The 26,391-nt window shown below is 45.5% G+C and overlaps 2 protein-coding genes and 1 long non-coding RNA gene across 4 annotated transcripts; 2 read left to right on the forward strand and 1 right to left on the reverse strand.

The window, feature by feature from the left end:
• The first annotated feature begins 2,491 nt into the window (after nucleotides 1–2,491).
• LOC119167242 (BTB/POZ domain-containing protein 6) lies at nucleotides 2,492–13,774 on the forward strand. Its single transcript, XM_075866880.1, has 4 exons — nucleotides 2,492–2,563; nucleotides 4,452–4,666; nucleotides 5,831–6,122; nucleotides 12,844–13,774. The coding sequence occupies exons 1-4, from the start codon at nucleotides 2,555–2,557 to the stop codon at nucleotides 13,168–13,170; spliced, it is 843 nt and encodes a 280-aa protein (XP_075722995.1). The 5' UTR covers nucleotides 2,492–2,554; the 3' UTR covers nucleotides 13,171–13,774.
• LOC119167244 (uncharacterized) lies at nucleotides 5,053–18,148 on the reverse strand. Its single transcript, XR_012884331.1, has 2 exons — nucleotides 18,014–18,148; nucleotides 5,053–6,113 (listed from the first exon to the last, which is right to left on the reverse strand). It is a non-coding gene; the product is annotated as an uncharacterized LOC119167244 (long non-coding RNA).
• Nucleotides 17,631–24,981, forward strand: LOC119167243 (diablo IAP-binding mitochondrial protein). 2 transcript variants are annotated; one of them, XM_037418692.2, is made up of 6 exons: nucleotides 17,634–17,880; nucleotides 17,987–18,104; nucleotides 20,791–20,928; nucleotides 22,488–22,619; nucleotides 23,756–24,023; nucleotides 24,865–24,981. In XM_037418692.2, the coding sequence occupies exons 1-6, from the start codon at nucleotides 17,801–17,803 to the stop codon at nucleotides 24,870–24,872; spliced, it is 744 nt and encodes a 247-aa protein (XP_037274589.2). In that variant the 5' UTR covers nucleotides 17,634–17,800; the 3' UTR covers nucleotides 24,873–24,981. The 2 variants fall into 2 exon arrangements, with proteins under 2 accessions (XP_037274590.2, XP_037274589.2); XM_037418693.2 differs by lacking the exon at nucleotides 20,791–20,928 and having other exon boundaries at nucleotides 17,631–17,880.
• Nucleotides 24,982–26,391: the final 1,410 nt, after the last annotated feature.

A 26,391-nucleotide genomic window follows, 5' to 3' on the forward strand; every position in this document is an offset into this window, starting at 1 on the left:
AATCCCAACTGCGACATCTGCATTTTTAATGGAGGCGAGAATGCTGTAGGCCTGTGTGTGCTCACATTTGAGCGCAGTTAATGTGGTCGAAATTTCTGGAGCCCTTCACTACTGCGTCTCTCATAATCGTATTGACGCATACCATAAAATTATTCATAATACGCTCTCTCCTAGTAGACATAGGTGGGCTGTAGCTACAAGAATTAGAGTTACTGTAAATGCTAGGGAGCATATACAGTAACTCTAACAAGAATCGGCCACATCTACATGTGCCTTCAGCGCACGGGATTGGATCGTGGAGGACTGAGCCAGAGGAGAGGAAGAAGTAGTGAGGAGTCGCCCGAGCAAGCAAGAGAATGCTACTTGGTTTCCTCTTGTGTTCGACTAGTTGACACACAATAAATAGTTTTCTCCGGACTACCCGAATTGTTCGTTATGTAAGGATGAAGAAGAACAATACGCCGTAGTGGGTCACTCTGAAACGGGGTTTATTGATGTAAACAGCACTTGCACAGCACGTCTATTGATATTGAAAGCGGATGGCAACGACTGACACAGGAATCAGAGCGATAGGGCCAACAGCTCGCGCTCAACGTTTCTGCTAAAGAGATGGCCCACTGCAGCGTATTGTTTTTCTTCCTCCTTACAGTTAAAAATATGGTGGTTTTGGGACGCTTAACCCCATATATATTTCGCGGCATTGTATACATAACTGCGGCGATGACTGGATATTTACAAATATATTTTCGTGTAGTGTAACCACCCTTTCTTATGTGCTATTGTCATTCATTTATATATCTTTTGTTTAGTTCATCTCTATATGAATGGCTGTAAGCCCGACAAATCTAACAGCCACCGCATATGCAACTAAGAGCCCCCGATCGCGGAATCTCAGAACAAAACAGTATTCACTTTAAACGCCCATTCCACGCCAACCTACAGTCCCACCATATCCCTGGCGAACACCTGATTAGTGACGGTCGGTAAAAAAAGAGAGGGCTTCCGCGACACGCGAGCCCTTACTTTAGCAGGCCACCATCTACACCAGAAGCGACTACCAACCAAATACACTGAACGCAAAGCTTCTAAGAAAATAAGCACTCATGATGCCACTGTCATAGTGCAGTGACACCTGAAATCTTTTTATTTTTTTGCTTCTTCTCTTTATTATTTTGTTCTATTTTTTGTCATTGCCGTTCTTCCCCTCTGATATTTTCGAACAAAATATTATAAATGTGGGCGCAAACAGCATTTACCTTCATTCCTGACGAAGGCCAAATCTGGCCGCAATTGTCGAAATAAATGCTTCCGTTGTAACAGTTTTCACTGAGGATCTACTTGACTATATATATATATATATATTCAAGTATATATATTACACACACACACACAGAGAGAGAGAGAGAGGGACAAGCTGTTTTCAAAAACTGAACTTTTCCAATAAAGCGTCAACTTAAGCACCGGTGGGCGCATACTGCAGCTACTAACCGCACATAGCGGCAACCTTAAACTAGAAATTGTCATTTGCCACGATTCACTCTAACCGTTAGTTTACGAGCTGCAGCCACTAAAGTGAGCAAATTTACAAGTTGTTCTTCAAATTAGTAGTACCAAAAAGCTAAGAGCTCGAAGAACAATGTGTGTGTTAAGTTCTACTGAGAGGTTTGGAAAACTGTCAAAGGGATATTTCAGTTGCTCAACAATGTGTTCAGGCAAGATTGTACGAGTCGCACGCAATGCTGTGAGTGGTTAAAGCGTTTTGAACGTTTTCAATGTCGGGTGGTGACGATCGAAAGCTTAGATGACCTTCCACAACAACCACGTCTAGAGTTGTTATTAGAGGAAATCTTTGTTAGACGGTTCGAGAAGTTGCCGTCATGGTTATTATAGCTTAGGATAATACCATAAAATTTTTTTCTGTTTCATCTATCCTGAACGTAAAACCGCATTGAAAGGATGCCATTTCCAAACTACAGAGGACATTCAGGACATCGCGAAAAAAGACCTGAGGGCCATTCAATAAAGTGCATTGCCTGAGGCTTCCAGAAATGGAAGAAACGATGGGAATAGTGTATTTCTAGTAGAGGGGAATAGTTTCAGGTGGGAAAATGCTTAAAAGGTTGTACCACTAGTAGTATATGTGTTATAGAAGAATTTCGCTTTCTTTTTGAACACATCTCATATATATAGTACAGGACATGATGACGACTTCAAAAACCCAACAAAAGGGTCCATATTGCAATCGCGATAACATTTATCTAACTCTTCATAAAAACGCTTAACTTTTATTATTAAGGTATTGGTATGTGAAGTGCTGCGAAGTACACCAAGTTGTATATTATCTGCTCCATGGGGCTCTAATGTGAGAATTTCTTCGGCACTAAAAAGTGCTCCAACGTGAATGTTTCGTTCTTACAAAAATCACTGCAAATCAGTAGTCCTCATCACTGAAACTTGTCTCTGAGCACTTGTACATGAATAATCAACTTATGCAGGCTCGCTGTGCCTATTCATCTCCTCCACCAGGTGATCTTTACAGACGACATCGAGGACAATGTTTGCGGTAAGTGCACTGACTCAGCTACTACACTATTTTGCATCAACCATCTTTTCTTGCCAATGCCTACGTTTAGTAAATTAATAGTACCAAAAGATGTGCAGTGCATGCAAACTGATAGCTGTATCCAAGTCAATCGACATTCTTCTGGCATAGCTTTAACATACCCCAGGTATATTATGGCTACAATTTTGAATGTAAGCACAGTAACTTGTTTCAATAGGTGTCACTATTATCTCATGCATGTCTTCACATTTTTAATATAGTATACTATGAGCTGCTATACACCTATGTGTATGGCAACTCGTTGCAGTGTCTGGAAGAATAGAATGTGGCCAACGATGGCATGCTGCCTTGCTACAAATCGGCATATCTTCAGGTTCAGCTGAAGGCCAGCGTCTGTTAGGCTATGCAGTACTTATTCCAGCCTATACGGAGGTGCATTGGAAAATCTGATAAAAATACAATCACCCCATACAAATGGAATAGGAAGCTTCTGCACTTACGACCTCATAATAAGTTGTCCATCATGCACACGAATGTTTCATGCGTGTTGCGAAAACCTGTAGGCATGACCCGTTATTCATAAAGGCCATCAGGTGTGATGAAGGCCATTTTAGGCTGGTTGTCGGGCACACGAGGACTTGCCTATAGCCACTCCAATAGACCAGAAGATAAAGTGGATGCTTGGTCATGGTGGTACAGTCTGGTAGAAGAGAAGAACTCCCCGCCTTTAAGGCAGTCAAGGGCTTCGTCAGTTCTCGCAAATGGGTAAACGCCTTTCCAAGTGATCTTGTTAGTACGATGGTAAGCAACATTAAAGTGAATCAACCCATTCTTCTTCTTAACAAGGACAGCTGGATATGCCCATGGGCTGTTCGAAAGCTAGATGATGTCACACTTGAGCATGTCAGCCAGAGTTCCCTAAAAATAACTAGAAAACCCTCCTGCTGTGCGATCGTTCAGCGACCATGTTAATGATTGGTAGAACGTGGATTTGCCTAGTATTTGTGTTTCTAGGCTTTGAACGGGCTTTGTTTATTGCAGTGTTTTGGTTTTGTTTCAAATAAAAGAAGGAACAATTTGGAGCTTCTTCAATTCGAATTGGTGAGCCTAAAAAGGTCGTGGTGGTGAAGCATAACTGCGACCTTTTTTTATTGTCATCTTGTGACAAAGTAGCTCCAAGTCACGCGAAGCCAAACAGAGCCGAAAGTACGAAGGTTAGACAAATAGTGGACTATGTTAGGCTAGACAATTCACCGCGACCCACTCTTCCTTAAATACACCTTCTGCAAAAGCGCGGATCCATCGTGACCAGAAATTGCTCTAAAGCACTATAAATAGCTCTAAAGTGTGCCATGGATCATATAGAAGCAACCGCCATGTTAGCATCATATTTCGATGCACCTGTTACCATTGTTGTACTGTGAGTATTAGTGTACATATCGGCTGGTTGGTTAGTGATTACGAGTAGAAAAACTAACACTAATATGACAGGGTGTAGAAAGGGCACTCCATGGCGCTTAATGTTTTTTTCTTTTCCCCTGAGTACATATCTGTTCCACCGTTATCTCAATAAACAGCAACAAAATGCAGAAAAAGTGTTAAAGGTTCAGGCTGAGCGGAGGCTGTAAAGTTGATCGATGGGGTAGCAATGATATCTCCTTCGGAAGGAGGGAAATGGAGGGAGCCTTACACATGCCTCGCCACTTTTGTGCTTCGCGATAATGAACTTGAAAACTGTGTTGCGTGTTCGTCATGGTGTTACTTGTCTTCCAAGCACAAGTTTGCCCGATTTCTTCTCAAACCACCCCCTCCAGTTTTCCATATATTTCACTGTCACAACATAATACATATATACAACTGACATCGACTCCTGCTGTACATACCGCAGTTCAACTTCAAAAAGTTCCTGCAAAGCGGCCAGTACTCGGACGTGGAGTTCTCCGTAAAACCAGAAATGTTTCCCATCTCAAAGACGTTCAAGGCCCACCGGCAGCTGCTGGCACTGCGGAACGAGGTGTTCGCTGCCATGTTTTACGGTCAGCTCCCAGAAAAGGATGTGGTCATCACAGACCTTCACCCCGATGGCTTTTACTGCCTTCTAAAGTGAGTTTGGCGCAGTTGTGTCAAAGCGTCGTAATTTACTAAGCTTTAACTTGTGTAATGCACTAGCAAATGACACTTCTGCAAACACACAATATTGGGCAACAGTATGGCTATATACCCATACAGTCAAACCTCGCCATAACAAAGCTGCATTAGACACTAAAATAGCTTTGTTACATTAGAAATTTGTTTTAAACTGAAATTCCAGGCTTAGCAATAAAAGCAGGACTATGCTCTGCCAACTTCGTTCTAACTGATAATTCGTTATGCCTGTATTCATCATTTCAGGGTTTGATGGTTTATCACATTGAGATTCAGCATTGTTTGTCGATCGAAAGATGTTCAGACATCAAGCTCGTTTTGGAATAACAAAGCACGCTAATAAATGGAGACAAAAGCAGCTTTTAATAAAGCACTATCATTAAACAAAAATTTTCATGTGGAAGGGAATCAATATGCACTTCAGCTATGGGTGTGCTTCCATGGTGTCAAAGTGATCATTTCAGGGCACTTCGGCAAAGTCGGGTATTGTTCCTACATAAATCTTGCCATTTATAGTCGATGCTGTACTATAACTATATGTCTTAAAAGCCAGATATAATTGGCTTTTGCACTCCTTGGAACTAAACCGCAATTATAAAACCTAGTTAATAATTGCGCAGCTACAAGTGCAAAATGTGACGTTTGAAACTAACACATGCAGAAGTGTCACTTAAAGCTAGCTGTTTAGAATGTCGTTTTTATATATATATATATATATGCAAACAGCCAAAAGCTCAATTACCATGGCAGCTAGCCTGAAGGGGCACGTAATTAAGAATGTGTGTCCCCTTTGCATGAGGTTGGAAATGGCTTGTGAAATTTCCTTCAACCCGATATGTTCACAGCAAATCAGGATTGCTTCTTCAGGTTTCTAGAAGATTGTGGTTTCGGACATTCATCTAAAGGGATCCCTGCTAGGTTTTATCCGTACAACAAGATGTTTGGTGATTTGGCTTTGATTCATGATGTGGAAAGGCATTTTATTTGGGTGAACTTCATATCTATGTGAAGGGTTCCTGCATGCGTCACCCTGTGTCCTTCTGTCTTGTGTCGTTTTAGTCCTGCCTTTTTACATCGCGAATCCCTGTGAGAAATTTGCATCATTCTTCTCAATTTCTCCAGGTACCTGTACACCGGAAAGCCCAAGATTAAAAGCACGGAGGAAGCCATGTATACGAGAACTGCGGCGGACAAGTACCTCGAACCGTACCTGGCCCTCACCTGCTCGGAGTACATCATTGCCCACGTGACAGCTGAGCAGGTTTGTCATGTAATCGACTACACCCTGCTCACTGGTGGTGAGTACGTCGACAATGCTGTGGGTCGACTTCTGGAAGACCGCCCCGAGGCAATCTTGGCGTCCGATGCTTTCACCGACTGCTTGCAGGAGACTGTACACTTCGTTCTGGAAAAGGTGGCAAGTGCTTACATGGTCATACTTTGCCCAACATTACTTGACTGCAAATGGGGATGTGCAGAGCGCAGTTCGCATAATGGCAACTCCATCTGCTCAAATATGAAGCTTATGTTGGGCTTGAATGCACTCGAGACATTAAAACAGAAATGCATGTACCTCTATTTCTTGAGGAAGCCACACTTCAAATAAAAACCAGTCCCATGCACAGATACACCTTCTACCGCCAATATTTGTATACAGGAGCACATTACCACTATTGTAACTAGCAGGCCAGGAATAAATATATATTAGCTTTGTCCTCTCCAAACAACGTACTTAATTTGACTGTTTCTATAATTTTGTAAATATTGTTGCGTGAAGGCACAAGGGAAACTAGGCGTTTTAAAATATATTTACACAGCGCCAACGCGCAAGCCAAGATGGCGAACAAGAGAGAGCGCGCGCACACACAAGTCACCTCGTCTTCCTCAGCGCCTATCTCACTGTTTAAGTGGGGCATTGTCTCGTAACATAACCCCCGGGTGCTGAAGCACCGTCTCGGTGCTTTCTATTGTGTTGCCGAGTGGTAAAGCTTAAGGCGGGATACGTGGACAATGTCTGTAGACAGCGAAGCGGAGGCGGAGGAAGACTCGAGCGGGGCTATCTCGTATGTCACATCTGTCACCTGGCGCAATACGCGGTAGGGTCCCGAGTACCGGGAAAGCAGTTTTTCAGAAAGTCCGACGCGTCTAGTCGGAGTCCACAATAGCACAAGAGAACCTGGTGTAAAGGAAATTTGGCGGTGATGTGAGTCGTAACGATGCCGCTGGTGATCTTGCGATGCTAAAAGGCGCTGACGAGCAACTTCTCGTGCTTTGCGAGCCCTGGTGATAGCATCACGGGTGTATTCAGTCGTAAAGTCGACGGCTGTCGGAAAGATGGTGTCGAAAGGTAAAGTTGGATGACGGCCAAACACCAGGTAGAAAGGTGAAAAACCAGCTGCATCATGGCGTGAAGAATTATAGGCAAACGTAACGAAGGGCAATGCAACGTCCCAGTCCTGGTGGTCGGACGATACGTACATAGCGAGCATATCAGTTAAAGTCCGGTTGAATCGTTCAGTGAGTCCGTTAGTTTGCGGGTGGTAAGCTGTCGTAAATTTATGTTTCGTCTCGCAGGAGCGAAGCAGGTCGTCGATAACTCGGGAAAGGAAATAGCGCCCACGATCTGTTAGGAGTTGGCGTGGGGCGCCATGGTGAAGTATGACGTCGTGCAGGAGAAAATCGGCAACGTCTGTGGCGCAGCTGGTTGGCAAAGCCCGCGTGATAGCGTACCGGGTTGTATGATCCGTCGCGACAGCTATCCACTTGTTCCCCAAAGTGGATGCAGGGAAAGGGCCTAGGAGGTCAAGACCAAGTCGGAAGAAGGGATCAAAGGGAACGTCAAGTGGTTGGAGGAACCCGGCAGGACTCATAGAAGGTTTTTTGCGGCGTTGACACTGATCGCATGAGGCGACGTAGCTGCGGACCGAGCGATAAAGACTGGGCCAGTAAAATCGACGCTGTACGCGGTCATACGTCCGAGACAGTCCGAGGTGACCGGCAGTGGGAGCGTCATGAAGCTGGCCGATCACGCTCGCACGTAGGTGGGAAGGTACCACAAGGAGCAGTTCGTGTCCATCAGGGCGGACGTTGCAACGGTACAATGTGTCATCCTTAAGCACGAACAATCGAGTAGAAGGATCGGGTGCCGCAGAATGAAGCTTCTCGATGATGTTACGCAAGGCAGGATCTCGGCGCTGTTCCTCACGGATGTTGCTTAAAGCGGAGAGAGACAGCACACATGGCGATTCATCGAACGCTTCAGGTGGGTCCACTGGATTCCGAGATAAGCAGTCAGCGTCATGGTGTAAACGGCCAGATTTGTAGGACACCGAGTAGTTATACTCTTGAAGCCGTAGTGCCCATCGACCAAGGCGCCCAGTGGGGTCCTTCAAGGACGAGAGCCAGCAAAGTGCGTGGTGATCGGTTATGACAGTGAAATGTCGACCATGTAAATAAGGCCGAAATTTTGCTACTGCCCAAACGAGAGCAAGGCATTCCCTTTCGGTGATGGAGTAGTTCCTTTCCGCCTGCGAGAGGAGACGGCTGGCATAGGCGATAACGCGGGCGCAGCCGCTTTGATGCTGAACCAAAACAGCACCGATTCCGTAACCGCTGGCATCTGTGTGTACTTCGGTAGGGGCAGAAACGTCGAAATGGGCCAGAACAGGTGGTTTTGTTAGCGATTCAATAAGTGTAGAGAACGCCGTAGCCTGCGCAGCGCCCCATGTGAATGAGACATCTTTTCTCAATAAGTCTGTGAGAGGACGGGCGACTTCCGCAAAGTTGTTCACAAAACGTCGAAAGTACGAGCACAGACCGAGAAAGCTGCGTACTTCTTTAGTGCAGGTCGGAACAGGGAAGTTACGCACGGCTCGCACTTTATCGGGATCAGGACGTACACCAGAGGAGTCGACAAGGTGGCCCAACATTGTTAGTTGCTGGCGTCCGAAGTGACACTTTGACGAGTTCAGTTGGAGACCGGCATTGCGAAATACGGCCAGTATTGAGGAAACGCGGTCGAGGTGGGTTTCAAAGGTCGGGGAAAAGACGATAACGTCGTCAAGGTAGCATAGACAAATTGACCATTTGAACCCACGCAAAAGAGAGTCCATCATCCGCTCGAAGGTGGCTGGAGCGTTGCATAATCCGAAGGGCATGACCTTAAATTGGTAAAGACCATCGGGGGTGACAAAAGCGGTCTTCTCGCGGTCCATGTCATCGACAGCAATTTGCCAGTAACCTGCTCTTAGATCAATAGAAGAAAAATACTTAGCGCCGTGAAGACAATCTAGGGCGTCGTCTATGCGCGGTAGCGGGTAGACGTCTTTTTTAGTGATCTTGTTCAGATGTCGGTAGTCAACACAGAATCGCCAAGTGTTGTCCTTCTTTTTGACAAGAACAACAGGGGAAGCCCATGGACTACATGATGGTTCAATTATGTCTTTGGCGAGCATGTTGTCGACTTCTGCTTGAATTATGTGACGCTCGGTCGAAGATACGCGGTATGGCCGTCGATGGACAGGGGAGGCATCGCCGGTGTCAATGCGGTGCTTTACCGCACTGGTTTGACCTAGTGGACGATCACAAAAGTCAAATACGTCCCAGTATGACTCAAGAACGCGAAGGAGTTCGTCAGCTTGATGCGGCAAAAGGTCTGACGCGATCATTTTTTTAACATCAGGAGACGGGCTTCCTTGCGAAGATCGAGCATGTGTGAAGCTGGAGTGTCGAGCCTCGTTCGAAGACAGAGCTGATATGACGCATTCTTCAGAAGGAGTCAGCATGGCGAGGGCGATTCCGCGCGGAAGCACTTGCGGACACAGAGCAAAGTTGAGCACAGGAATGCAGGCGTGGTTTGCACGTAACTGAATAACAGTGTGTGGTAAGGTAACACTGTGGGTCAAGAGAAGGGATGTGATGGGCGCGAGCACATAGTCACCATCGGATACAGGTGGCGAGGGCGTAACGGTGATGCAGGTCACGGTTTGCGGTAACAAACGGACATGTTCAGCAGAGCACATACGGGCTTGCGGTCGACTGGGCGGATCAATCGGACACGGTAGGTCAAGTTGCACAGTACCGGCTGAACAGTCGATGAGAGCGGAATGAGTGGACAAAAAGTCAAGACCGAGGATCACATCATTGGTGCAGTGAGAAAGAACAGTGAAGAGAACTGAAGTTTGACGGCCGGCAATAGTAACGCGTGCAGTACAGACGCCAATAACAGCAGCCGTACTACCATCAGCAACGCGAACGCTGCGTGAAGGGGCTGGAGTAAGTACTTTCTTTAAGCGGTCTCGAATGTGCAGGCTCATCACAGAAATATGGGCGCCAGTGTCTACTAAGGCTTTAACAGATAAACCGTCCACTTCAACGTCGATCAAGTTCTGATTGGTCGGGAGCGTCAACAGAGGAATTGGAGAGCAAGTCGTATCAGCAGCGTCACCTCCAGGAGCTGCAGCCGTTAGTTTTCCGAAGAAAACCGCCGGGCAGAGGACGGGGACGGGGAACGAGGTGGTGGTGGAGATCGGGAAAATCTACGTCGAGGTGAAGGTGAACGACTGTACTGGGCAGTGGTCGTAGTGGTCGGGTCGTAATTAGCTGAGCCCTCACGCCGTGGTGGTTCCTGGTCATAGAGGTGGGCCGGTGAATGGGGGTTGGAGAAGTTTGGGTTTGCCCGATACGGTGAGGTCCACGTGCTTCGGCAATGACGGGAAATGTGTCCCACTCGTTCACATCGGAAGCAAATCGGCCTGTCATCAGGCGTTCTCCACGCATTTGGGTCACGATTACGTGGAGCAGGGCGGCGATACTGCTGTGGGTGGCTCGGGGTAGACGAACTGACAGCGCCGGGACGGTGCACAGAACAGACTGTGTGAACACCCGCGTTGGCTAGTTCCTGGCGAACAACGGTCTGTATTAGCGATATGGTCGGCTGAGGATCACTCGGTGCCAGTGCTCTCAAGGGGGCGGGTGAGATGGCTTCGATTTCACGGCGTACAATTCTCGTGATGTCACTGGAGTGTGAATTGGGCAGGGTCGGTACATGGAGATCCGCACATGTTGACGTCGCAGCAGTGTTGGGAAGGCGCGTAAAGTGGTAAGCAATGCGACGGCTTTTAGCCTCTTGAAACTGTTGGCACGCCAAGATAACATCTTGCACGGTGGAACAGCCTTTGCACACAATGAGGTTAAATGCATCGTCTGCGATGCCCTTGAGCACGTGCGCTACCTTGTCGGCTTCAGCCATGGTTCGGTCAACTTTACGGCAAAGGGTCAGCACATCTTGAATATACGCCAGGTAGGACTCCGTGGACGTCTGAACACGTGTGCCAAGTTCTTTCCTAGCGGCCTGCTTGCAGCCGGCAGATTGACCAAACAACTCGCGTAATTTGGTCTTGCATACGTCCCAGCTTGTGATACCGTCCACATTGTTATTAAACCACGCCTTGGCCGTTCCTTGTAAATAAAAGATGATGTTTGCCAGCATTAAGGTTGGGTCCCACCTGTGATTTGTGCTGAAGAGTTCGTAGAGTTTAAGCCACTCATCCACGTCCTCGCCGTCCGTTCCCGAAAAGTTGCCGGGATCGCGGGGTGGAGCGGCCACGAGATAAACAGGAGAGGTCGGCGCCATTGATGCAGTGGGCGTAGCAGTTGAGGAAGCGTCGCTGCCGGTGGACATGTTGGGAGCAGAGACTAGGCGTCCGCTGCGTAACTCCGTCGTGCGTTGTAACCCAGCACCTCCACCAAAATGTTGCGTGAAGGCACAAGGGAAACTAGGCGTTTTAAAATATATTTACACAGCGCCAACGCGCAAGCCAAGATGGCGAACAAGAGAGAGCGCGCGCACACACAAGTCACCTCGTCTTCCTCAGCGCCTATCTCACTGTTTAAGTGGGGCATTGTCTCGTAACAATATCTCTGCAACATTGGGCTCGCGATTCGAAAGGTAGCATGAAGACAATGTGGCAGCAACACTATGGAAAAGGCAGCACCAGTTTATGATGAACTGACCACAACTGGTAAAAATATAAATGGCAAATCCTAGAAACACATAGTACACCGTTTCTTTGAAAAACTAGACTGCTGTATACACAAATGTTTTGCAATGTTCATTTTTATGCGATGCATTATATTTTTAGTAAAAGGGAGATTTCGTTGGTGTGCTTTTCTCCTGTCAGAATAAAGAAAACATTTTTTAGCTAAAATTGGAAAAGAACTGCTAATAAGGTAAGGTACCTGTGACGTAAAAAAATACCCTACCTCCCCCAAAGTTTATCATGAGGAAATGCAAATGTATTTCTTGTGCCGAAAGTACAGGGCGTAGTGATTTTAATGGCTTAAAATTAATGATGAGATGAGGATTTGTTCCGTTACCATTTATTTACACATTCATCAGCACCTGTTTGTGTTGTCCTTGTACCTGACAGCCGCAATGTCAGCGTCTTATCGAATGCCGGAGTATCGAGGGCACCAGCCGCCAGGGATACCAAGAAAATTGAACACTTGCTGGACACATCGACGCGCTCAAGTGTCTCCCTTTTGGGTGCCTCTTTCAACGAACACTTCCTATGTGCGTTCGTAATCACCTGAAGAATATTGCCACCGCCTTCAATGCAGCACAAACGGGTTGAGAACGCACTGTTTTCAGGCTGTGCCAAGGCAGCACAAATGCTACAAACGCATTTAAAATGCACCGCATTTATGCGGTGGCAAGTCATGCTCAAGTCAAGGAGGTGGGGGCTCCGGTTGCTTAGGGCGAGGATAAGCGCGTGCGCCGGCAGTTGTTGCTGACAGCTGCCGACGCGAAGTGTGACAAGGTGGAAGCTCCAGTTGCTAGGGGCGCTGTTGCTTTGGGAGAGGGCACTGGACGGATCCCGACGGACGCCTGACATAGTCTGGCTAAGAAATACATTTGCATTTAAAAAATCACATTAACAGCTTATGTTTGTCCTGGAAGCCTGTGCTACAAAGCATGCCCTATTTGCACGCGTAATTTGATAGGCTGTTGGCTGTTCACTCTTATCAGAATGTAATAAAAAGGATGCAACTCAGTGAAATATTTGCCTCGATATGACAGTTCTCCGTAACAAATTTGCCCCGACCTTTTCATCTCTTCAATTTCGCGACCACAGGTGACAAACGTGCCGGAAATGTGCGTGCTCCTCGCGGTGCACAGATGGGCGCAAGCATTCTGCCAGAAAATCGCCACCACAGGCAACAAGCCTGTTGACATCAAGACCGCCATTGCCCCTTTCCTGCCCAAGCTTCGATTCCTGACGCTGACACCAGAAGAATTTGTTACCTTTAATACTTCTGATGACACGCGTGGCGTGCTATGCAAGGATGATGCATTTGCAATCATGAGTGTTATTTTGTGCAACAAGTCGATTGAGCTGCCATCATGGGTTTGCAAGGAAAGAAAGCCGCGTTGTTCAGCCACCAAAATGAGTGGCTGCTAGCTACTTTTCATATTCGTTGGGCTGAAAACTAGTTAAATGTCACTAGGACCTGTCACAACCAGCAGTAATTGTGTAGGTCATATCATACACGGTGAGCTCATATATTCTCTCACATGCTTTTTTTTTGTTATTCGTTACTGTGAAAGGTAGCAATCTTTTCTAAGTTAAGTCACCTGTGAAAAACTTGGAAGTGCTCATATTTCTTATTCTCAGTATCTCTTCAGATACGACCACAACAGGGAGACTTTGCAGGAATAAGCTCCCCGACTGTTTTCGACCAGCAAGTCGCACGACTGGCTGTCCTATTGCCAATAGCTTCTTCAATTATATTTTTAGGCTCCCACCCAAGATTGGCCACCTCACAGGACTAGCTATGTTTCCCTTGATCTGTTGCAGGTGTTTACCAATGTCCTTTATGCTTGTGGCTCACCCTCCTTTCATTCTCATAGGAGATGTCCCTCCCAACCACAAATGTGCATATGGCTGTTCACTGCTCTGTGCAGCTAATATCATAATAGCTTTGATGTTTTTGGGCATTGGTCAGTTTGAAAATGTGTGAATAGAAAAACTCGCATCACAACGCATAAGAAATGAATCGCCTAAATGAGTGAACCTCCAAGTACTGTAGAATACCGTACAGCATGTGCACGCCAGCTCCAAAAGTTTAGGGGCCATGAGACATTTGGAAAAGCATAATATTGTCACTGCTTTGACTGGCAGCTCATTACTTACATTTTCAACCAGTTGTCTTTTTTTTAATTTTTTTTTTCAGAAGCTTTTCCTTAGGCAATTCACAGTGTCAAAAATACACATGCAAGTTTGCTGTGTATATATAAAGTTCAAAATGTGCTCACAACTACAATATATGCACAAGGACCGAATTCATCAACAAATTTCTTTGTTTTCTCAGAAAGGATGCAAGGGCCAACAATTCTTCGGAACGGGGTCTCGACCTCACGGAGTTGTCACCTTTGGAGGCGTCAAAGTCTTTTATGCAAATGAAACTTTGTTCTCCTCATACTTAGTGGCCTCAAAACTTTTGATGCTGACCGCACATTCTCTCTTCGTAATTACTACAAGGCAATCCAAAAAGTTTGGTGGTTAGCCGAGTGCCTCCCACTATAAAATCATATTTTTGTTTATTGAAAGAAGTTGTTCCATTATAGCGCAACAGGCATGGTAACCTCTAAATGATACAGTGGCATTCTCGAAATCTTCATGGCATGCAGTGGACATTTAATGCCTTTTGTGTGGAATGTGGGTGAATGGGTTAAAATGTTAGCTTATGTATGCTTAATGGTTCAAAGGAAAAAAAAACACACCGTTTGCTAGAAGTCGTATGTGCTCGTGTCCGACCTTATCACTGCCAAGTAATTATGTCAACTTGTCGGTAAGATCAGTTGCATTTCATTTAAGCTTGCATTACACCAAAGGATGGTCGTACATTACATGAATAAGTCATTTGATTCAATTGTAATTGAGCTTACAAGTGCAACATTCATTGCGTGCAAGCTTTACACATCCATTAATTACTGATAGTCGCTGTCCCAGACTTTCTGTGGTGAAGTCACTGCCCAATATGGTTGTGTACAGCCAGATATGCCGGCCTTAACTGTTTATTACGTTTATTATTGTTATTATGGCATTGTTGCATACTGTGATATTTCTCAAATGCCTTCACGACATGTTCATTGTTCTCTTTTCCAGTATCTCGACAAGTTGTTCTCTGTGTGTTACCGGTGTTTTCTATGTAAGGCACCTGGACCAAACATTCCATGGTCACCTCATTTTTCTCAATAAAAAAAAAACGCGATCATTTTGTTATTATTTCATGACTTACGTGCAAAGCATGGAGGAAGGAAAGCTAAGGAGAGGCCCTCACAATGCGAGCTGCAGAGCGAAAAGTCACGTGCTTTTCCAGGGGGGTGTGGGAATAGTTGGGCACGCCAGCGTCTCGTGTCGTCTGTATCACCACTAGTATGACCGCATTGTTGATAACTGGCTGGTGTTCTGAATGTGCATTTTTATGCAGTTGTTGCACTTCACAGATGATGGAATGCGTTGGAAGCCTACAGTGAGCGTTGGTCTACACGACTAAGTTTGCTTGAAGTCGAAAGTGGTTTTTCTTCCTCTCACCTTCCTTCCTCTCACCCGTTGCGCATGCGCAAGCCGCCGTAGCGTGTCCACAAATGCGAAAAGGACTCCTCTGCTCTTGTTTACTTCCGGCTTCACAAAGTGTGACATGACAGCCTCTCCTCAATCATAGCCTCCTATATACTTTCCAAGTATGTAGGAGGCTATGCCTCAATGTATTCCTTCCTCCATGTGAAGCGATGACGGTACGCTGAGCTACATAACAAGGTTGTATGTTGCATATTCGGTGTATACCTACAAGCAGCGAAAAGAAACAGTGACTACTAGCTGTTACGAAAATTACGACAGAAAACTTGTCCACCGGCCACTACTTGTTATGGTTATCGTCTGCCAGTCGTGCACTGCACTCTGAACACACGCAATGCGATAGCGCCAGCCGGAGCGAAATTCTAGCGCTGCAGTGACGCCAGCCGAAGATTCGCCCAGCGATGGCCAAGGCATGTTGAAGTTCGACTGTACCGAAAGCCACGCTTTACGCTGTTCGCGCTTCTTTTCATCACAATATAGCACATGACCACGAGCCGTTCGCGAAATCTAGGTGCCCAGTTGCTCAATTCTGATACCACGTCGGTTGCAGTGCGGCTTCCTGCTATCACTGACGCGCATGCCGGAGAAGCCGACGTCGGCTGCATCACAATTTTGCGGGTTCTCCTGCGTCTCCCCAAGGAAGTGCATTAATTCTCAAAACAGCGTGTCATAGCCAATTCTACGACGATCATCCACAATCAAAGGGCCTCTAGACAGGACCATCAACAGCGCAGCAGCAGCAAGTCCGGCTGACGGGAGGCCGATGAGGAAGTAAAGCGATCATGTGCCGATTCGACGAAGTCGTATCACAGAACACACACATGATCATGTCCGACTTTAACGACGCGCCCCACCAGAAACTTGTATGACGTCCATTCCGTGCAATGCAGGAGCCGTTGTGTGTGGAGGTGGCTCGGTCGTGCGTAGTTTCTCACAAACACATTTGTGAGAAACTGGCTCGTGCATCGTACGGCGCGGCAGTTTACCGGTAGCTTAGTGAGCCGTTTTGAAACGCTTTTGCCTCTCAGCGTATATGCATTGTTAATAAAGGACTTCGTCGTACTCTTTTGGGGGACTATCACTGGAACTGGGAGTGGCTTAAACACATCGAGCGAGATGGAAGGGGCGGCACGGTAACACGTGCATTTCCGTACCTTGCTAAATGATTCGACCTATTATGCAACTTAGAAATGTGGCAGCTTGGGCTAGTTGGTATGGCATAACGATAGTTATAGCGCGAGAACAAAACGACGACACAGAGACAAGGCAAGGACGCGTAGCGCTCGCGTCCTTCTTGTCTCTATGTCATCGTTTTGTTCTCGCGCTATAACTGTCGTCATGCTATTATGCAAATCACGCGCGCGTTTTGCGGCTTGCTTGCACCGTTACAAGTAACTGGTTTGCTGGTGGTTCCGCGGTAACTTGACGCAACTCGCCGTGAGGAACCGGCCATGAAACGGGCGGTGAACATGTAAAACCGAACGGAACACAAAAACGCAAGCACAGTACAAAACTTGGCTCAAAAGGGCAGTGGTAGGGGTCCAAAGTGCTGGAACGCCATTCTTCGCCACTCAAGAGTTTCCTCTGGTAGCATACGCACTAACTATATTTTTTTCTCCGAACCACATGCAGCGATCGACATACGAAACAGAAAGCGGTTTGACATCCGGCTTTGAACTATTCTGATTGATTGATTGACATGTGGGGTTTAATGTCCCACAACCACCACATGATTATGAGAGACGCCGTAGTGAAGGGCTCTGGAAATTTCGACCACCTAGGGTTAACGTGCACAAAATCTGAGCACACGGGCCTACAGCATTTCCGCCTCCATCGGAAATGCAGCCGCCGCAGCCGGTATTCGATCCCGCTACCTGCGGGTCAGCAGCCGAGTACCTTAGCCACTAGACCATCGCGGCGGGGCGTTTGAACCATTCTTCCTTAACTCTCGGGCGACGTTTCTTTCAGTTCAAGCTCAAGCAAGCATGCACATTCCGAGAATATCTATTCATTAGAGATCTCCTGCTTCATTGAGGAGACGATTGAGAACAGAACGACGGCGAAGATACAAGAGAAGTTCTGTTCTCGCGCTTAACAATCGTCACGTCACACCATGTCAAACCGTCACGCTGCTAAGTTACATTTCTTTGAGGAGCTTTTGCTCGTTAGAAGCCTGGTTTCGATTTGTAGCATTAGAGCAGACGACAAAACACTCCTCCATGTGACAAAACGACGCCTTCTAGTTCTGTAGTTGCCCACAGGAAGTTCCGGTGCAAGAAAACTGCTACCGGTTTCCGGTGTATCGTAAACATGCCGGTTTCTGCACGCCACGGCCCCGCGGCTGTACCGCGGTGTCCAGACCGCGAAGTTTCATCGTTTCGTGATTTGCCTGTTTAACGCCAGGCCCGCGCAACCGACACCTGAAACGTGATTATAATAATCTATCGTTATGGCGCACACCGCAATGGCGTTGAGGCCGTTGTGGAAGTTCACGCACGCATCTATGACGCACGTCCGCAACATGTTGAGGTAAGCAAGCATGCGCTACGCCAAAACAAGACGCGTGACGAAGGACAGCCGTTTTCTTTTTCGAGACATCGACATCAACCAATTGTTGCGTGCATTACACGCGCAGGTTTGCCAGGAGGCCCTCACTACTTACGAAAATCGCCGGAAAAGCAGCCTTTTCGACAACTGCGGCATGGAGTCTCCCAGTCCTCGTAAGATGCGCGGAGGACGACAGCGATGACACGGTACGGGATGTCGACAAACGATGCAGAAAGTGCTTGTATGCTACACTGCAACAAACGGACGCGTGTTGTGAAGCCGTATCGGCAAACCATCCGCTGTGGTTACTGCGCAAACCACAGAAAAGTAAAAAACAAAAGTGGACTCGGCGGTACAATCGATCCTAGCGCACCTGGTGGTTGGTGAAAGCAACTGACCTGCGCTTCTCGTTTCGGTTTCACTGGCGCGAATTTCGGATTACTGTGCGCAACCGACGTTTGGCTATGGCGGAAGTTAATGATTCCACACCTCTTTTCTCCGCCTAAATGGCAAGGCTATCGTTTGTCGTTTTGATTTAGCAATTTCCTATGTTGTCTAGCTCAAAATTGTTCCTGCGAATTGAGGTCATGGCGTAATTTTTATTTCGACTAAGTTGTAAGAGAAAGAGATGCAGGTAATCATAATTCACTACGGCTTTATTCATCGCGCTTTCCTTCTTTGAACAAGCGGTCAATCTATATGTCAATCAAACTAAAGAAACAGGAGACAGAGCATCGGCATTTTTTTTTATTTCAAGGCAAGGTGGAGGCTGAGCATATAAAAAGCACAAAATGATAAGAGCATCACACAGAAATGCTTTGCTATACTGCATACGTCACGCAATGCTCAGGTCTTGCCGCCGCTTACAGCTGCAAAGTGTTTTTAGCGAACGTCGCCGTCGTCACAAGCTTCAGAAAAGGTTAAAACTGCGTGATTAAGACACCATGTAAAAAACATAGAAACACGCCTCACACAAAGCGCAACATGTGTGGGCATATGTTTCTTACATCATCTTATTCGCGCAGTTGTAACCTTTTTCCGAATCAATGACCCAACAAGCCCAAAAACATGTCACTCAACAAGCTGCGCTTGAAAACGTGCCCTACGTGCCGTCTCGCAGATGAAAACACCAAAGCAGCCGACGTTGACAAAACCTTTCTGCTGTTATGCCTGGGCTTGTCGCATGCTGGTATGGTGGGTACTCGAATCAGTGCGAATCGTAGATGCTGTTTATGGCATTGCGCCTTAACAAAAATAGCCCCTTAAGGTGTGTTGCATAAATTGTTTTTACATATAAAAAACATGCCAAATATGGGCATCTAATTAATATTTTGTAAAAAACATTCCGTTGAATTGATAACTTTTTTTGTACATTCGTCCTCTGGCATTTGGTGAGAGCATTAGTTTGTTACTTAGTCATGACAAACTTGCTGAGGCCAGATTTCGCGGAGTGTCCTCTTTTAACTTTTTCTTTCTTTCCCTTTGCACAAACTTTCACGTGTTTCCCGACACTTGATACTACGGCGCCATCTAGCATGCACTGTGCCATGTTGGACCGTTTCTTCCGAGATCTCGGCGAGCACTTTTGCCTTGCTTACGCGCTTTTGACCGTATTTTGTGTGTCATTGCAAAATACCACTAGCCTGAGGCCTCAAACGAGATGACATCAGCCAGTGCAAGAATGTAGTGTAACTCATACGACTTGACGTCCCAGGTGGACTATTGCGGCATTACACATATCAAATGTACAGATATGAAAAATGGCCCCCACTAATACAGTAAAACAACGTTGAGTAAAGCGTCCACATGAGGTCCATGAAATGGGACACTTATATTTCGTTAAATTGAAATTTGACCTTCTATGCAAGGCATACTTGTGAAAGCATTCTTTTTTTTTTGTGAGGGGGGGGGGATGCAAAATGCTGGAAAAATGTTTGAAAAAATATGGCTCCACAAAACACTTATTTCAGTAACACACACACACACAAAATTGATGTTCGTAAACCAGCCGCTGGTGAAGAAATTCTATTCACAATGACCAAATGTGCAAGTCCAATGCACTGTCGTAATATAGCATTTGCCACATTTGCAAAAACTGTGCAACTCAACATATATGACCACTGACTGCAACTAACTCATAGATTCAGTCTTCTGAGGCAGCAGTGAAACTTGGTTATATTGGAATCACAGATAGACATGGCTTGTTAAATCGAGGTTCAATATGCATGGGCTTTGTGGACGTAAAGTTGCACACAAGGAAATGCTTCGTTATGTCGAGGTTTAACTGTATTATCGCAGTACTGTGAAATAGGGATATCTGTATCACTGCACATTTACCAGTACTGCGGCCATCCATGCTGTTTAGTATAGCTGCATTAACCACAAAGCTTTCAATGAACATGTATAGGGCCACAAGCTCGTGCACGGTCGCAAAGGGGCGTTTAAACATAATACAACTGCATGGTGCAATATACTCTCTTAGACTGTGCACCATGCAAAAACTTGAGGTTATGAAATTTTCTATGGTGATTGAGGGCCAGTAGGATGAATTGTTTGAAATATTCATACACCACTGCAATCAATGTGTTTCCATTCTTTGAAACTGTAAGCTGTTTTCCTCAGACACAGGCCTGACGATTCCTTCCTGAATCTTGTAAAGTTTATCATAATGCACATGATGAAGCAACTCCATATAACTTCAAATTGTACTGACGGCGATGGTACAGCAGAGCCCATAAAAGATGATGACATCACTGACCTCTACCGTGTGCTTCATACAGTTAGTGTCTGAAAATAACTTTTGTGCACCGGTAGATGTGGACTTAAACCATGTCGCAGCATTGATCTGAAGGGCTGTATCTGCCACTGCACTTTCTTTTATGCCTCTCGCAGCTTGCAGCAATCGACCCGGAAACGCTGTCGCACGAGTTCCTGATCAAACAGGCCAGTGTTGTTGCTGTCGAAGCAGCTAGCAGGGTACTCATTCAACTGACAGCGGCAATCCTCGATGCCCACGAAGCATACTGGAAAGTACGAAAACTGCATTGCCGTCATTGCTCTCATTCTGCGAAATTTGGCAGTCAAAATTTGATCTTCCCAGTTGAGTGATTCCTGTAAAAGTTATAGCACTTTTGCATAGGATCATCATCATCAGCCTGACTACGTCCACTGCAGGACAAAGGCCTCTCCCATGTTCCGCCAGTCAACTCGGTCGTGTGCTTGCTTCTGCCAATTTATACCCGCAAACTTCCTAATCTCATCTTTTCAGTTAAATCCCCTTAATGACCAGCGGTTATCCTGTCTATGTGCTACATGCCCGGCCCATATTCATTTTCTCTTCTTGATTTCAACTATGATATCCTTAACCCCGGCTTGTTCCCTAATCCACTCTGCTCTCTTCTTGTCTCTGAAGGTTACACCTACCATTTTTCTTTCCATTGCTCGCTGCGTTGTTTTCAATTTAAGCTGAGCTCTCTTTACTCCAGTAAGTCTGCATAGGATATCTCTCATGAAAGAAAACAACCAGCAAAACTAATAATCTTTGGAATACCAGTGTTGCCTTCTGTAATCACATAAATGTAAGTTTAGTGTTGTAATAACAAAACATCAACTATTATTATTATTAAAGGAGCACAGCATCATATTTTCATAGCTTTAGCACATGCTTGTGCCATATAAAACAACCATGCTTACTCAATATGAAAATTGAGAAACAAGGCACTGCAGTTGGTTGTTGCTGGTTTAGAAATGCTGGACCTGGTGCCATTGACAGGGCATGATTCAAACATGTGTCCTGCCTTTTTTAACACAAAAGTGTTTTATGCTGGGGTTCACCACGGCTTCGCTGATGCATTTTCGTCATGGATATGACATTAAATATGTACTAACAGATTGACAAAGGAAAAAAAAAAGACAAGAAGGAAAGGTTCTGTTGCGGGCTGTCGAACTAGCCATCTCTTTCTTTGCAGCGCGAGGTGCAAAATATAGAGCGAGCGTTGTCGAGACTGCTAAAGGCAAGCCATTTATGTACTGTTTGGCATTCCTCAGAACTCTGCAACTTCAGAGCGTTTTCATCATCAGTAGCCAGATAGTGCGAAAAGCTTGCGTTGGCCGCGAGTTCTAAAGGTCGTCTCTTCTTGATGAACGCCGCCTACACGGAGCGTGGTCTCTCTTGCACGTGCGCTTTTTAGACTCGTGATTCGGGAGAGCATGAAAGTCACTTTGCTCTCTGCCGCGGCCATGTTTACAAATGGAGCACGCTGCTCACACACGAAGAAGCAAGAATTGTAACAGTTGTTCGCACTTGTTCTGTGTAGATTTGTGGGTTCATTTCATGCTTCTTTCTTTCTGTTTGAACAGCGCGCTTGAAGTGTCCAGCTGTGACAGTTGACAAGTCTAGGCTCATTCTGTGTATGCTCATTTTGTGTGCTTTTTGCTTGAGGTGCGCTCGGCTAGTTTCCAGAGAAACGGGGGGGAAAAATTGCAGATCTTGGTTGCAGGAACTGCTTACGGTTAGCCGTTAACGCCGAGTGGCAAAAAATGAGAGTGCATGTCACGATGGACAATCTATGCTGTCCTCTGTATTGCAGAGCCTGAACAAGCTGAGCAGCCTGCTGAAGAGGTTCGAGACGGAGATGGGCCTCTGTTCGGGAGACGATTCTATCTGGCTTGAAATGATCGCCATCCGAGAGGAGACCAACCGGCTCAAAGCAGATGTTCTCGTAAGTGCACTGAGGTAACAAAAAGAAAAGGTAGTGGTGACGAGAGGGTAGCGCATACATTCAGACATGGCAGGCAAGCATCAGTAGTCTTGAAACGACCGAAAACGGGAGATCAAGGCAAATGCGTTTGTAGGTCACACTGACTTAATGCTGCTTTCACCTGCTTGAGCAACTCTTATAACTGAGCTTGCCTGATACTGTGTGGCTTAATTGACAGCTCCTTGCACTGTCACAAAACAGGGATGCAGGTACTGTTGCAGCTTTTTTTTTTGCATGTGCACTCTTTTGAAGCATTTTTAGAAACAGAATTTATTTTGCAAAATATGTCATATCATCGTAAGAAATTTGAAATTGCATTGTACGATGCTCATCGAATGAGATACGGAAACTTTGGGCAAAGTAATGCATAACGTACTTTCGAAGTTTCCACCATTGTCAGCTCGTGTCACATCAGCGTAATACTAGCTTTTCAACTTGCATCGAAGCTAACTACACCTTCAGCAGCCAAATTCGTAGTGATGCAACTGCTTATTTCTAGCGATTGTGCTAAACCCTTGTTAGGCTTCGCATCAGTGCTGTGTAATCCTTTGAAGTCTGATTAGGTCTTTAGAAGAGTGCACGATTGTCCGTTTAGAATGGTTCCAGGACCTCAACGCAAAATTGCACGTGGTCGTTTTTGTACAAGGATTTTAATGCAATGCCCATTGGATGATATGTACGTAAGAAGTAAGTAGTTATTGCTCGTGACTATTTGACAAAATCCTCACTGCCGTTTTTCATTCATCGAAGATATCTTTAATTCAAGAACAAATTTTCCTTTAAAAGTTATTTTAAATGTACATGAAAATAGAATGACTATTTTATTTTTTATTTGATGTGCCAATGTCATGTACACTTGCTGCATAAAAATTAGGTTTACAGACTGCAAGTGGTTGCAACAGTTTCTATTAGGGACGTACAATACCAAATCGCCAGAAATCATACAACTGGGCTGGGATACATGCACAAGAACTACAAATAAAAGTGCACTCTTGTCTAGTTTCCCTTTTCGCTTGACACAATCTATTAAGTCTGCTTATTGAAAATGAACTGTGAATGCTTGCTTAACAATTGATGATGCTCCTTGCCCATTCCAGTCCCTCGAGTCGCGCATGCAAAGCGTCTCCGGCCTTATGGAAGCCATGGCGCAGACCGCCTTTGCCAATGGCGCCGAGTATGCCGGCATCTGCGCCAACGAACGCCTGCTGTCTGCCGAGCGCCAGATAAGGTTGGCTGCCCAGAAGACGGCGATGCTCGAAGACATTCTCAACAGGGCCCACAGGGACGCCGTCATTTCTGGCGCCGACAAGACGGACAAGGCCGAAGAAAGAAGGCCTCAAAATGACGTAGCAGCGGTAGATGTAGGTAAGCCACTTTATCCTCGTATGCCAGTCCTATTCATCACTTCTCAAGCTCTTGGAGCCGTATGGTGTCTAGGTTCGTTTCATTAAGAATTGTACAATTTACAAAAAAGAGGTAAGCAATTTTCCCTCTAGTATGTAACTGATTACAGCGACAGATTAGTGCCTTATGAGTAATTTAAGAATTACTGAAGAGTGATAGACTGCCTCTAGGTTATTTAACTCCCAACTTTATTACTGCTGTACAAATGCAGTTACTGGAATGAGCTGGCATGGCTAATTCACGTGTCGAGTCTTCCGCAGACCTATACACCTCGTGTGTGTACACTAATAGTGACCTTCGCTACAGCATATGTATTGTCTGTGATAGTGTTTCATATGCGGGAAGAGCACATTTTGCATGAATCGTATGCGCTCTTTGTGAAATATAGCATTCTTACGTATGCAACATCATTGCTGATGCCATGGGTACTGTGCTGAAACTTGCTAATGACTCTTCAAGGTTTTCATCAATCCCATTCTCTCATTCGTTCATACATACAAAAGAAGAGGCATTGAGAATTCGCTTGATATATACATTGGCAGGAAGGGCAGTTCTGTAACATATGAACACTTGACTCATGATATTGTGTTTACATTGCCGCAGTGCTAGCGTATGGACCCTCCACAAATTGCACACAACGCAGCAGCTAGCTTTGCTGCACGTAAATTGTAGTCTGCGTCAAAATCTGAAGACTAGGTCTGAAAATCAGAGTATGTGTCAATTTTTTAAATATCAAATACATGTACCAGTGTTGTTTAATATTTGTGCACTCTGAATTTTACTTCTTTCCTTCTCATTGCAGGGGCATAAAAGGATGATGTACAGATGTCAGGACTATTAGGTTGGAAAAAAAAAATGACACTTGTACATTTATGGTGATTTATGGCCTGACCAAATAAAGTTATTTTGTCGCATTGCAGAGATTGTGGCATCTTCTCTTCAATAACTGTGCGCAATCTCATCAAAAGAAGATAAAAAAAAGGGGGGCAGGAGGATGAACTAGGTGTGCATTTCAATTTTCTACCCTACACCTGGGAAAAGAAGTAAGCGGTTCAAAATAAATTCACGCATATCCACAAAGTGAATCACGAAGAGTGAGCAAAGCACTGGGTTTCGTACGGTGTTACCGTAAATCATCCGTGACATTGCCCACCAATGCATGTAAATGAGTCTCCACCTCCAGTTGACAACGCTTCTGTCGCTTAGCAGTCGCTTGCTGTGCTTTCAACTCTGGGGTAGTTGTTGGCGTTGCCACTTTGCTGCTCTCATGGTGCTGTGGTCTTCTATTTTGTTGGTTCTGGTTAACAGCCTTTTGTTAACCTTTTTGTTGTTCACAGATGTTTTAACGCGACCGCGTTAAGAGCTTGTTTCGCACAAATTCCGGTGTCGACATCGTTGGTTGTGAGCGAAAAACCATCATTTTATGCGTGACTGAAAAATCAAGAATGATGTAAATAAAATAAATAAATGATAAAAAACCCTGGACAAGAGCGGGGACCGAACCAGGCTTGTTAGGATCTGAGTGGGGATCGAACCGGGGTCGTTTGCGTGGCAAGCGGATGTTCTACCACACGGCCACACCTCTGCTTGGAAATGCGGTGAAAGTAGCTTTCATGCTTCACAAATACACTTGTCCTGTATACATGCTTCACAACGGAGCATGAAATATTGCAGTAATAATGTGTGGTACAAGCGTCCATCACCAACAGGCATCAGAATATGTGATTATCATAATGGCTCCGCGGTTGAAAGCCAGTACCCCACGGAAAAAAGGCACACACGCTACTGCGCCTATTTTTTTATGGCCACGTATAGTGTATGCATAGCAAATTTGAAAAGGTTTCATGCACTATGTGCTTGAAGCACGCACTAAGAATAGGATGTCACTATCGCATTCAACTCTTAAAGGCGAAGCTTTATGGTCCCCTAATTGTTTTGTTTATAAGTTTTTTCAGTCCATTCTATTCACATGCACCTGCGCTACATCTGCTGTAGACACCAAACGGCAGTTTAACACAACCTGAGAAACATTAGGTTCAATGCACACATTACATGTTCAATTGTTTCTGTAGCTAAGCCAGTCGTGTGAGTGTGCCTGCCATGTCAATAGGGAACAAGTTACCTCGAGTAAGTGTCATTCAAACCGTAGGCATCATGGTCAAGTTGCATCTTAGCTGTAGAAGTAATGTGGCAAATTGCAGTTTGGGCAAAGGGTCAACCTCATCTGTGCAATTAAAGGGCCAGTAAACAACCCAGAGGTCCAAAAATTTTTATGAAGGGAAATATGCGCACTTTTGCAGTGTGAACATGCTGCCACAAAACTTTCACG

The sequence above is a fragment of the Rhipicephalus microplus genome, chromosome 6, assembly GCF_043290135.1.
Source record: "Rhipicephalus microplus isolate Deutch F79 chromosome 6, USDA_Rmic, whole genome shotgun sequence".
Taxonomy (NCBI): Eukaryota; Metazoa; Arthropoda; class Arachnida; order Ixodida; family Ixodidae; genus Rhipicephalus; species Rhipicephalus microplus.

Coding starts and splice junctions, on each gene's coding strand:
- LOC119167243 (XM_037418692.2), top strand. CDS start 17,801: ATGGCGCACACCGCAATGGCGTTGAGGCCGTTGTGGAAGTTCACGCAC. Junction 17,881..17,986: donor CACGTCCGCAACATGTTGAG/GTAAGCAAGCAT, acceptor TTACACGCGCAG/GTTTGCCAGGAGGCCCTCAC. Junction 18,105..20,790: donor AGGACGACAGCGATGACACG/GTACGGGATGTC, acceptor TGCCTCTCGCAG/CTTGCAGCAATCGACCCGGA.
- LOC119167242 (XM_075866880.1), top strand. Junction 4,667..5,830: donor GGCTTTTACTGCCTTCTAAA/GTGAGTTTGGCG, acceptor CAATTTCTCCAG/GTACCTGTACACCGGAAAGC. Junction 6,123..12,843: donor TACACTTCGTTCTGGAAAAG/GTGGCAAGTGCT, acceptor TCGCGACCACAG/GTGACAAACGTGCCGGAAAT.